The following is a 12,071-nucleotide window of genomic DNA, read 5'->3' as shown; positions in this document are numbered from 1 at the left end:
TTTACATATAATAAGGTGCACAGATCTTAAGAACTATTCAGGTTTGATGAGTTATGATGGTTGTATATATCTGAGTAGCCAATACCTGGAACAGGATGTGGAACATTTCCCTCACCCCAGAAAGTTCTCATATCCCCTTTTAGTTAATCCTCCACCTTCACCCCCGGGTCTTGTATAACCGCTGACTTGCTTTCTATCGCTATAAATTAGTTTTGCCTGGTCTAGAATGTCATAGAAATATTACAATATATATTCTTTTATGCCTGGCTTCTTTTGCTTAGTATAATTTTTTTATATTAGTACATGTTGTTGCATGTATCCATGGTTTTTATTGCTAAGTAATATTCTCTTCTGTGAACTTATCACAATTTGTTTATCCATTCTCCTGTTGATGGACATTTGGGTTGTTTCCAGTTTTGGACTGTTATGAATAAAGCTGTATAAACATTCTTATATGAGTCTTTTGTGGACATGTTTTCACTTATCTTGGATAAAAACCTAGAAATGGGGCTGGCCCAGTGGCATAGTGGTTAAGTTCACGCATTCTGCTTCAGTGGCCCGGGGTTTGTTGGTTCAGATCCCAGGCACAGACCTATGCACCACCTATCGATCCACACTGTGACAGGCTTCCAAGTATAAAATAAAGGAAGATGGACACAGATGTTAGCCCAGGGCCACTCTTCCTTAGCCAAAAGAGGAGGATTGGTGGCAGATGTTAGCTCAGGGCTAATCTTCCTCAAAAAAAAAAAAAAAAACTAGAAATAGAATTGCTGGGTCATAGGATAGGCATATGTTTATAAGAAAGTGTTAAACAATTTTCGATGTGCTTTTCTACTCCCAGCAGAAATGTATGGGAATTGCAGTTCTGTATCCTCACCATATTTGGTGTTGTCAGTCTTTTTTATTTTAGCCAATCTAACGGGTATGGAACTGTATCTGTTTGTGTTTTTAATTTGAATTTCCTTAATGCCTAATGATACTGTACATCTTTTTGTGTGCTTATTGGCCATTCAAATATCTTCATTTGGTCTTTTTTTGTGTAGTCTTTTTATTGTTGTTTTGTAGAAGTTACTTAAATTTTTTTGTTATTTTTATGAGCAGGTTAAAAAAATGAAATATCTTTCAAGTTCACTTTCTTATGCACCAAATCTAGGGAGTGCTGCTTTTTTTGTTTTTGTCTTCATTTGAGGAAGACTAGCCCTGAGCTAACATCTGCCATCAATCCTCCTCTTTTTGCTGAGGAAGGTTAGCCCTGAGCTAACATCTGTGCCCATCTTCCTCTATTTTATATGTGTGACACCTGCCACAGTGTGGCTTGATAAGCAGTGTGTAGGTCCATGCCCGGGATCTAAACCCATGAACCCCAGGTGCGACTGAACCAGAACACATGCAAACTTAACCACTATGCTACTAGGCCGTTCCTGAGGGAGTGCTTTTTGAGAGAGCATATTTCTAAAATAAGTTAGAGTTTGAATGTTGAGACATTACCAATAAAAAAACAGTGAGTTGCAAATTAAGTACAACTTAAATGTAAATTATGTAAGGTGTAATAAGAGATTCTTCATGCCCATATTTGTTGTTTTTTGAAAAAAGCTAATCACTAAAATGTTCAGAAGATAAGGTAGATATTATTCTTTACTCTCATTCTGCTAGATCTTGTTCAGCATGTTCAAATTTTCCTCCTGTAATCTTTTTCCTAACTTTGCCACTGCCCATGTAAGTGCCCACTCTGCTGGGAGCTATGGTTTAAAAGACAAATCTGATTAGCTCCCGTCTCTCAATTCCCACACTTCCATGGTTCCTTTGCTCTTGTCATATCACTCTTTCTTTGGCTGGTATCTGGCTTCAGGTCCCTTTCTGTGTGTTTATCTCTCTACCCACCTCCAGCCTCCTCCTACCCCTGTGTCCCTGCAGAGACTTTTTCTTGCTGCAAGTAGCTACTTTTGTTATTAATCCATGTGGTCCCTGTTCAAGAGTCTGCAGTAACTACGTACTACCTAACATTGTGCTCACTCTCTGCTTCGTACTGCATAGTTGGGCCCCACAAGACTCAGATAATCTTGGCTTCCAACTCTCCTCTCCACCTTATTCCACAGTTCTTCACACTCAGACAGCAAGTGTGTGCACACACACATATCCACATGCAAGAATAGTGATTCGCACTTAGAATCATAGGACATCAGGGCTAGAAAGGATCTTAGAAATCAAGTAATGCAGTAGTTATTGATGAAAGTAACAACTGAGGCCCTGAGAGAAGCTCTTTTGTGAGTCCTTCCTCAAATATTTTGCTTACGTTGATGTCACTTCTGTCTAAACTTCGTTAATATTCAAATGAGTGGTCACTACCATCCTGTTTATCGTATGATCTTCTGTTATTTATTGTATTTAATTTTCTATTAGTTCTTTCACCAAACTTATCTTTCAGAATTAACACAAAATCTTCTTCTATAGGATCCTCTAAAGCACCTCACATGGAGTCGTTGTTTCCTTAGCTTCCAGAGTTGTCTTATGGTTTTACCAGTTCCATAAAAAATTCCTGTAAGAAAACTCATTTACTGCTTTGAGAATGTTTTTTCCTCTTCCTGTGTTTTTATAATATAAAGCCCTCCTCTCCTTAAAGGATTGTGTGTTTATAGCTGCATTTTGTCAAGGATTCTTTTCCTACCTGACTTTTGTCATTAAAAATCCATGTGTAGATCAGCATTTCTCACGCTATGTATAAGTGATACAAATGATTCTTCCCCCAGAGGCAGTGCCACTTGCTTTGCATATGGACAGACAGGTGCTGGAAAGACCTACACCATGATAGGAACTCATCAGAACCCAGGACTGTATGCTCTGGCTGCCAAAGATATCTTCAGGCAACTAGAAGTATCCCAGCCAAGAAAGCACCTCTTTGTGTGGATTAGCTTCTATGAAATCTACTGTGGACAGCTGTATGACCTCCTAAACAGGAGGAAAAGGTACTGGATATGAGTGGGAAACTGTTAATCTGTTCATCATTGTTGTAGGCCAGTGTCCCACTGAATCGTGGGATTTAATGAGAGGCTTTGTACTTTAATGCCCTTTTATGGAATGAGAGTCTGCTAAATAAGATGCATATCTTTTAACTGTCAATTCAGCTAGAGAAAAATGTAAATTTTCCTTCCATTAATATTTTTTTAAGTGATCAATATCCTAATGTTTATCAAAAGACTAACTCTTTATTTTGATCTATGAAAATGTCATAATTTCAGGAAGTCAGGAAATCAACGTGTCCTTAAATCCCTTCCTATTCTTCTGACCTGTTATTGCACTGGAAGAAGGATAAATAATGTTTCCCGCTTTCTCTTGTTTTTCCTTTCAATAATCTTAGGGTAAACTTAATGATAGTCTCCTGAAATCCATCAAAAGAAAAGAAAATCTCTTTTCTTTGCATAAGACTTTAACCCTTATAAGGCTTAAACTATTACCCTTGTAACATAGTAGCGTAATGTAAAAATATATTCAATAACTCTGATTTTAAATCCCTATTGCATTTTTCTGGCATAAAGTTTTGTTTAGGTTGGAACAGATGACTTTAATTGAATAGGAGGCAATGAAGTTGTGAAGGTATCAACTGACTGGGAGAATAGGGAGGAGAAAGGGAGTAGGGGAGGTGGAAGGATAAAGGGTTGTCGTAACAGAACTAGCCAGACCCGAGACATGTTGGGAGCAGCTACATCAGGTGGAGAGGAGTCAGTTGAGGCTGAGCATGCTGGAAGGCTGGGGAAACCAAATTAGAGAAAAAGACTAGCCCCCAGCAAAGGCATCCCTGTGGAGCTGTCCAAGAGAACATGCAAGTTCCACGTGCTCCAGACAAGCACTAGAGTGGGGGTGGGGGTGGGGGTGGGGGTGGAGGAGCAGCTCCAGTTCGGTAGGGAGACCGTGATAGGGCTGGCCCCCATCATAGAGGGGCACTAGAGTGTTGAACAGCATAACTGGAGAGGCCTCTGTCGTGTGGACTATTCCAGCAAGAAGGGGACCTTCAGGTATGCCACAATTCAGAGAACGTACAGGTGTTGGGGTTCAGTTGTGACACAACTGCCAAATAAAGGAGGGTGCTACTTGGGTTGCTTTGGGGAAGAGTAGCCTTTTTTGCCCTGACTTTGTTGTGTTTGAAGCTTCAAGTTAGCTCAGTCACAGCTGCTCTTTCAAACCCCAACACCCTTATTAGGAGCCCCTTCCAGTCAGAATGGCCACCTCCTTTAAAGAACTGTTGGCATGAGAATAAAATCCACTGCTGTGCTGTGTGTTTGTGAGTGCACTTCTTGAACCAATGACCCAGATTTATTGTCCTGTATGTTGGCGTTCTTTAATTGTAGCCACGGGGATGCTAGCTCCTGATTTTGAAGGTTCTCTGGGCTCACTAAGGAAGACCCACACTTAATCTGCAAGTGGGCTGTAGGTTTTTTGGTTTTTTTAGCACCGCTGACTAATAGGTTAATATCTCTTTGTTTCCTACCTTTTTGGGACTTCTGAAATGTCCTGGTCCACTGGTGGCACTCTTTCTTGTTTGTTTAGAGCTGTTATGATCTATCCGTTGTTTTTTTACTAAAATATATTTTCTGTAATAATAGTGGGGCTTTGACAAAGGTAGATAGAAGTATATATGCTCAGTCCACCTCTGAAACTAGAAACCAGTTTAAGGATCTTCAGATTAACTTTTTTTTTTGATGAGGAAGATTGTCCCTGAGCTAACGTCTGTGCCAGTCTTCCTCTGTTTTGTCTGTGGGACGCCACCACAGCATGGCTTGATAAGCAACGTGTAGGTCTGCACCCAGGATCCAAACCCGCAAACCCGAGGCCACCAAAGTGGAGCACACGAACTTCACCACCACGTCTTGCTTATAGGATTTAAAATTCCATCAGTACATTTTGGGCTGTTTGTTAAGAACCTTTCTGGGGTGAGCTCAGGGCATGAGGCCTGGGGAGTATGGTCAGGGAGTGACATGAGGACTCAGAAAGCCAGATCCTTCATTTATCCAGAAGCCTAACTGTTCCAGCAGAGTTGTTTACTGAAAGGTCATGGGCATTGGTGAGGCTGTTTTCGTCCTATCCTTCTGTAAAAATTTGGAAGCTTAAGGTGAAGCACTGACTGAGAAAAAAAATTTTTTGAGAAAATCAGTTCTTTTTTGGCTATGAAGTAGAATTCCATTTTAAATCTTAATCACTGTCTTATTAAGGGAGAAACATAACCTTAGAGTCTTTGATAGATTCAATGTATGCCCCTTGCTGTATCTGATTTAATGATGATGGTAGCCCATAATCATTCATGATCTTACACACAGGCCTGAGGCATTCGGTTGCAGCACCAACTCTTCCTTGCTCCCTTAGAATGTATATCAGGACTCCTTATGTTGCAAGTAAAGTAAAACCCCACTTATACTTGCTTAAGCATTTAGGGAGGTCATCGGCTCATGTAACTAGAAAGCCTACAGGACAGTCAGATCTTAGGGTCTTTTTACTCCAGCAGCTCAGGGATGTTATAAGGACCCAGTTTCTTTGCATTTCTCTGCTCTACCTTCTGTGGTGTTAGCTTCATTCCAAAACTGTCTCTCTTGTGGGTGCAAAATGGCTGCCACTGCTCCCAGGGCCACATGCTTTCACTCCCAGAGAGAAAGAGAGGGCACCCCACCCCCAGGCACCTAACAACCAGAGATGGGTACTTTATTTTGATTGGACCAGCAGAGATCCCATATCCACTCCTGAACCAATCACTGTAACCAGGAATACACCATCCACTGATTCTCATAGATCTGGGTTATACATTCATTCTTTTAATTGTTCAACAAATTGCCGATTTGTTTACAACAATCAAGGATGACCCCTGGAGCCTGAGGCTGGAGTTAGGAGGTGTGGGAGTGGGCAGAGAGAGTGCACATTAATCCTACCCAAACAGGAAAACTGCCGCTTAGTCGGGGCGTGGTGGGGTGATTTCTGGGGAGGCGAGAACGAAGTCTGTTATGGAAGCTCTGCTATACCAACCATGTTCTTGCATCTTCAGGCTCTTCGCAAGAGAAGATAGCAAGCATGTGGTGCAGATAGTGGGCCTGCAAGAGCTTCAGGTGGATAGTGTGGAGCTCCTCTTAGAGGTAACTCTTCCTTCCTTACTACCCCACTGTAGCGCCTAAGGACAAAGAAAGAATTCGTTTGCTATCTAGCAAGTATAATGGACTCAGATTTGGGCAGAGGGCAATGACAGGCACACCACTTCACATTTGTAAAGTGAGTCCTCCTCTGAGAGAATAGCTCCTTTCTCTACGAGGTCACTGTCTCAGTGCCGTGGTAGTGGGAGGTAGGCCTGTAGGAGAACCTGATGCATGAGAGGATACTCCTGGGCAGGTTTCAGAGGCTGCTGATATGTATCTCTGGTGGTGGGCTTTGGGCAAAGCTGCTGAAGAGAAATATTTTTCTTATTTTAAATAAAAATTTTAATAGAAGTGTTGGTGGGAATGCAAACTGGTGCAGCCACTATGGAAAACAGTATGGCGAGTTCTCAAAAAGTTAAAAATAGAAATACCCTATGACCCAGCCATCCCACTACTGGGTATCTATCCTAAGGACCTGAAATCAGAAATCCCAAGAGTCCCTTGCACCCCTATGTTCATTGCAGCATTATTTACAATAGCCAAGACGTGGAACCAACCTAAATGCCCAGAAACTGATGATTGGATAAAGAAGATATGGCATATATACACAATGGAATACTACTCAGCCATAAAAAAGAACAAAATTGGTCCATTCGCAGCAACATGGATGGACCTCGAGGGTATCATGTTAAGCGAAATAAGCCACACAGAAAAAGACAAACTGTATATGACTCCACTCATAGGTGGAAGTTAACATATTGACAAGGAGATCTGATCGGTGGTTACCAGGGAAGAGGGGGGGTTGGGGGAGGGCACAAAGGGGGAAGTGGTGTACCCACAACATGACTAACAATAATGTACAACTGAAATCTCACAAGGTTGTAATCTATCATAACATTAATAAAAAATAAAAATCCTCTGTGGCAAAAAAAAAAAAATTTTAATAGATAATACTCTCACATGGGTTCAGAATTCAAAAGGTACAATGAAAATAGCCCTTCCATTCCGTTTTCCTGAGACAACTAATTTTCAAAAAATTTTTTGTGTATCTTTCCACAGGTATTTTAAAATCTGCTTCTTTTATTAAAAGTTATCTTTTTATTATAACCAAAGTAATGCTTATTATTAAATCTAAACATTACAAAAATATGTAAGAAGACAGAAAAATAAAGTCCCTTCTAATTTACTGTACCCTGCTCCCCATTCCCCACTGAGATATCCACTATTAACAGTTTAGAATATTTATATATATATTTTCCTGTTGTGGGCATTTATTAACTTAAATCCAATTATATTTCTGGTGGACCTACCTTTAATGCAGTGGTCCTCAACCCTGGCTTTACATTAGATCAATATGGAGCTTTTTTTCTTACTTAAAAAAATAGCACTATATAGGAAAATGCATAAAACCTAAACATGTACAGTAGAAAGAAACAAGCACCCTCATAATCAACTACCCATGTTAAGAAATAGAACATTGCAGCATTGCCATGTCCCCGAACAACCTCCCAGTCACACTCCCTTGCTATCCTGACTTTTATGCTAATGACTTTCTTCCTTGTTACAGCTTTACCACCTGTGTATTCATCCATAAACCATATAGCTTAGTTTTTGCTTATTTTTTAACTGTGTATGAATAGAGTCGCACTGTATATATTCTTTTGTGTCTTCCTTCTTTTGCTCAACATTATGCTTTTGAGTTATTTTTCTCTGTTATTTTTCCATATGGCTATAGTTTATTCATTTTCGTTTGCTGTACAATATTCAATCATATGAATATACTATAATTTATTTAACTATTCTGTTAATGGACAGTTGGGGTTGTTTCTCTTTGGGGGCTATTCTGAACAATGCAGCTGTCAGTGTCTTTGTACATGTATTTCAGTACACAGTATATGAGTTCTCTAGGATATATATCTATACAGTTGTGAAATGACTGGATCAGAGGACATGCGTATCTTCCACTTCCTAGACGATGCCAGCTGTTTTCCACAGTGGTGTAGACTCCCACCAGCAGCATACGAGCAGTCCCGCTGCTCTTCATCCTCCCACCCCTTTATTGGTTTTTGAATTGGTGCCAGTCTGGAGGTGTTTAATTATAACTCATTGTGGTTTTACTTTGCATTTTGCTGGTTGAGAGTGAAATTGAATAGCTTTTCATAGTTGTAACTTATCTCTCGGATTTCCTCCTTTGGGAATGCCAGTTCGGGTCTTTTCCTCATTTCTGGGTTTTTGTCTTTTTCTTACTGATGTTCTGGGTGTGAGTCTTTTATCAGTTATCTGTGTCATAAGCATGTTGTCTCACTCTGTGGCTTGTCTTTCTGGTTTCATCGTAATGTCTTTCAATGCTTGCTTGAGTCCCCCTGAAGCCAGTTAAGTCAGAATCTCTCAGGGAGGAGGCCCAGATGCAGGTTATTATTATTATTATTTTAAATTGACATATAGTTCACATACCTTAAAATTCACCTTTTTAAAGTGTACAAATATAATTTTCTTATTGAGATATAACCCATATACCATATTATTCACCCTTTTAAAATATACAAATCAGTGATTTTTTTTAGGATTTTCAAAAAGTTATGCAGCCATCACCAACATCTAATTCCAGAACATTTTCATTACGCCAGAATGAAATACTGTACCATTAGCAGTTACTCTTTGTTTCCCCTGCCCCCAGTGCCTGGCAACCACTAATTTCTTCCTCTATGGATTTGCCTTTTCTGGCCATATCATATAAATGGAATCATACAGCATGCAGCCTTTTGTCTCTGGCTTCTTTCACTTAGCATAATACTTGCAAGGTTCATCCATGTTATAGCATGTCTCAGTATTTCATTCCATTTCATGGCTGAATAATATGCTATTGTATGGATATACCATATTTTATTTATTCGTTCATCAGTTGTTGGACATGTAGGTTGTTTCCACTTTTTAGCTATTATGAATAACACTGCTATGAACATTCATGTACAAGTTTTTGTGTGGGCGTGTGTTTTCCATTTTCTTGAGTATGTGCCTAGAAGTGGAATTGCTGGGTCATACTTCTTGAGGAACTGCCAAACTGTTTTCCAAAGTGGCTGCACCATTTTACATTCCCACCAGCAATGTTTGAAGGTGGGTATTATTTTAGAAGCTCCACGGATGATTCTAACCATGTAGCCATCAGAGTCATTCTTCTAGTGTATCCAGCAAAGCTAGAGTCAAAGAGAGAAGGCTGGAAGGACAGGCTATGTACTTAACGATACCCACCTTTAGAAGAGCTTCACAATATGCCTCTCCAAGGAACTGGGTGTGTGAAATGGCAGAGTGGCTCACCATCAATGTGTCTTTTTCTAACAGTTTCTCTTTCCCAGGACAAATAGGTAAAGTTTGTTTAAGGGTTGGGACCTCATATTTGTGTAATTATCAGATTCCTGAGCCCTAGGATCCAAAACCTGAAGATAGCACCTGAGTGTGACTGTTTTAGAGGGTCACCTAAGAGCCAAGAGCCCCTTTCTAGTGATTCTGCAAAGTGTTCTTCAAAGGTGGGTGCAGAACAAGTATTTGGGACGTGTTGAAGGGGCTCCTTCAACACTGTAACCATTGTTAACCTGTCCAGAGCTCCCTGCACTATGGAGTCCTAAGGACATTGTTGCTCACACATCTATTCCCTGTGGTCCTCTTGTTCCCACCTCCCCCAGCCATTCCTTCATTTACCTGGGAGTTTCAGGAGAGTTGGTCCTCGCAATGCCTTTGTCCCTGGAGATTAGACCAGTCGCATGAGAAAGGAGCAAACACTGCTAGGAATCCCTTTCCTTCGGCTGTGGGCTGTAACTGTGCTGATGGACAGTCTGGTATCCATCACACTCTCTTCCTGGCAGAGTTTATGGCACTGCTGTAGCCTAAGTTATGTTTCCTAAGAAAAGCAGAAACAAGTTTCTTGTTAGTCAACGTATTATCACCATTGATACCCTCAGTCTGTAATACACATGAAGTTGTACAAGAAGGAAGCTAGCTGAGATCAGAGTGGAAAGTTGATATAAATTATGGATATCTGACACAGTTACCCTCATAAACATTTATTGACTTGAAACAACAGCACTTTCTAACTCAGGTGTCACACTTGCACTCTCTCAGTTGTCACCATTCATGCTTACTCAGGTATCACCCATGTGTTCGCTCAAGTGTCATTCTCGGGCATTACCATCAAGTGTTACCCTCAGAGATCACCCTCAGGCTCACTCAGGCGTCGCCACTTGTTGCCAGCCTGCACAACTGGCAGCTTCATTTTTCACGTGGGATGGTCCTTCCTTCAGGAAGTTTCTCCTAGGTGTAGTTTATTACCTGGTCTTACTGATGCAGGCACCAGGACTTCCCTCCCCATGCAGAGGATTCACTGACTCATCCAGATTTAGAATCAAGATTTTGTCTGTCAGGCAATTGATGGGCATTCTTTCAGTTGTAGAGATTTACAGGTTTTTAAGTCATTCCTACAGCCATTTCATGTACTTCCAGATATCCATTCCTAAACTTCTAATAAATCTGTTTCATGTTTTATCATTGCCTTGGCTGTAATTGGTAGCAGAGGCCCGCATAGCAAGAGCCTGCCTAGATGAATGTCAGTCGTACACAGGTGACGGAGACTGAATGTCTACATAGGGCCTGTCCTGTCCTTCTTTGGTAGTTGTGCAGGAAGCTCAGTGATGAAAGCCGTATACCCACACAGAGCTGGGTCTCAGTTCCGTGCGCCTCTGAGCGTGTCCTTTACCTTTCTGAGCCTGAAACATGTGCATGATAGTAGATGACTGGGTTGGGTGATAGAAAAGGAAATGAGATAATAATATGCTTACTGTGATGCTAGCTCAATTTGTCACATCTGTTAATAAGTCCTTGAGTGTTTCTCAGTGCCATGGAATTCAGCACTTGTCTCTACTTTCTATTGTAGCAGGTCCTCATTTCACTACTCATGTAACCTGTGTTGTCTAAAGGACATGCGTGTAGAAACTTGCTGGATAGACTTCAGTTATGAAAGGGAGTTTGAGGAAGAGGAGGTAGTGAGAAGAAAAGGGGGCTAGTGGTTTTTAAGGTCATTGCATTAATTTTGCTCTGCTCCTAGACTTGCGTTTCCCCCAAATAGATTGTCTCTCTTTTCCCCTCTTTATTTATTTATTTTTACTTATACTAGGGAGCCTGTGGAATCTCATGTTGATTATAAAGCTCTGTTCCCTCGTGAAACTCTGATTGTTTTACATTTTTGAAAACAGATAACGTTTGAAAGTGTACATGATGTTAGTTCTTTAGTATCTTTTTAAAAGTTAATATTTATTGAGAACTTACCATGTAGCAATCATGGTACTAAGTGCTTTACATGTATTATCTTTTTGAATCCTCATAAGTAACCTAGGAGACTACCATTTTATAGATAAGAAACTGGAACCCTAAAAAGTTAAGTGATTTGCAAAAGTTTGCACAACCACATATCAGAGCTGGCATGTGAACCCAGATGTCCAACTTCAGATTTCACTCTCTTCACTGCTACACTTGAATTGTATCGTTTATAAAAGTTTGTCTCATGCTCTTCACAAACTGCCTCGTTTTTACTCCTTAGAGCTCAGCTGTTTTATTCCACAATTTCTGAAAGGCATGGTGATTGCAGGCTGTGAGTGAAGGCTGAGGAAACTGGACCAAGGACCAAAAATTCCTTCATGCCTCCCCTAAAAGAGATTTTAGGAAAGCTTACCTCAACATGTTAGGTTTTCTGAGATGCACTCACAGGCACCTAGTAACATCATGGTGGACAAGGTACAGTGAAAGCCAGGCATAAAACTCTATAATGGAACCCCAGAAGCTGGTCTTTCTTGGCGCCCCCCCCGCCCCGGGGGTGAACCACAAGGCCATCCTTTCAACTTTCTGACAGTGTCCACAGTTGCTGGCTAGGTATGGCCTGGAGGCCTTTCTGAGCTCTCCCTAGGTCCCAGCAGA

The 12,071-nt window shown here is 40.8% G+C and overlaps 1 protein-coding gene across 3 annotated transcripts in view; it reads left to right on the top strand.

The window, feature by feature from the left end:
* The window catches only part of KIF24 (kinesin family member 24), a 60,887-nt gene that overhangs the window by 29,252 nt on the left and 19,564 nt on the right, over positions 1 to 12,071 (top strand). For all 3 annotated transcript variants that reach the window (XM_046664384.1, XM_046664382.1, XM_046664383.1), the window contains 2 exons: positions 2,748 to 2,963; positions 6,026 to 6,113. In XM_046664384.1, the coding sequence (XP_046520340.1) occupies positions 2,748 to 2,963; positions 6,026 to 6,113 (304 nt within the window). The remainder of the gene's footprint in view (positions 1 to 2,747; positions 2,964 to 6,025; positions 6,114 to 12,071) is intronic.

This window comes from Equus quagga, chromosome 6, assembly GCF_021613505.1.
Source record: "Equus quagga isolate Etosha38 chromosome 6, UCLA_HA_Equagga_1.0, whole genome shotgun sequence".
In the NCBI taxonomy this organism is placed as follows: Eukaryota; Metazoa; Chordata; class Mammalia; order Perissodactyla; family Equidae; genus Equus; species Equus quagga.
The sequence above is the reverse complement of the archived record's forward strand: the minus strand, read 5'-3'. Positions and strand labels throughout refer to the sequence as shown.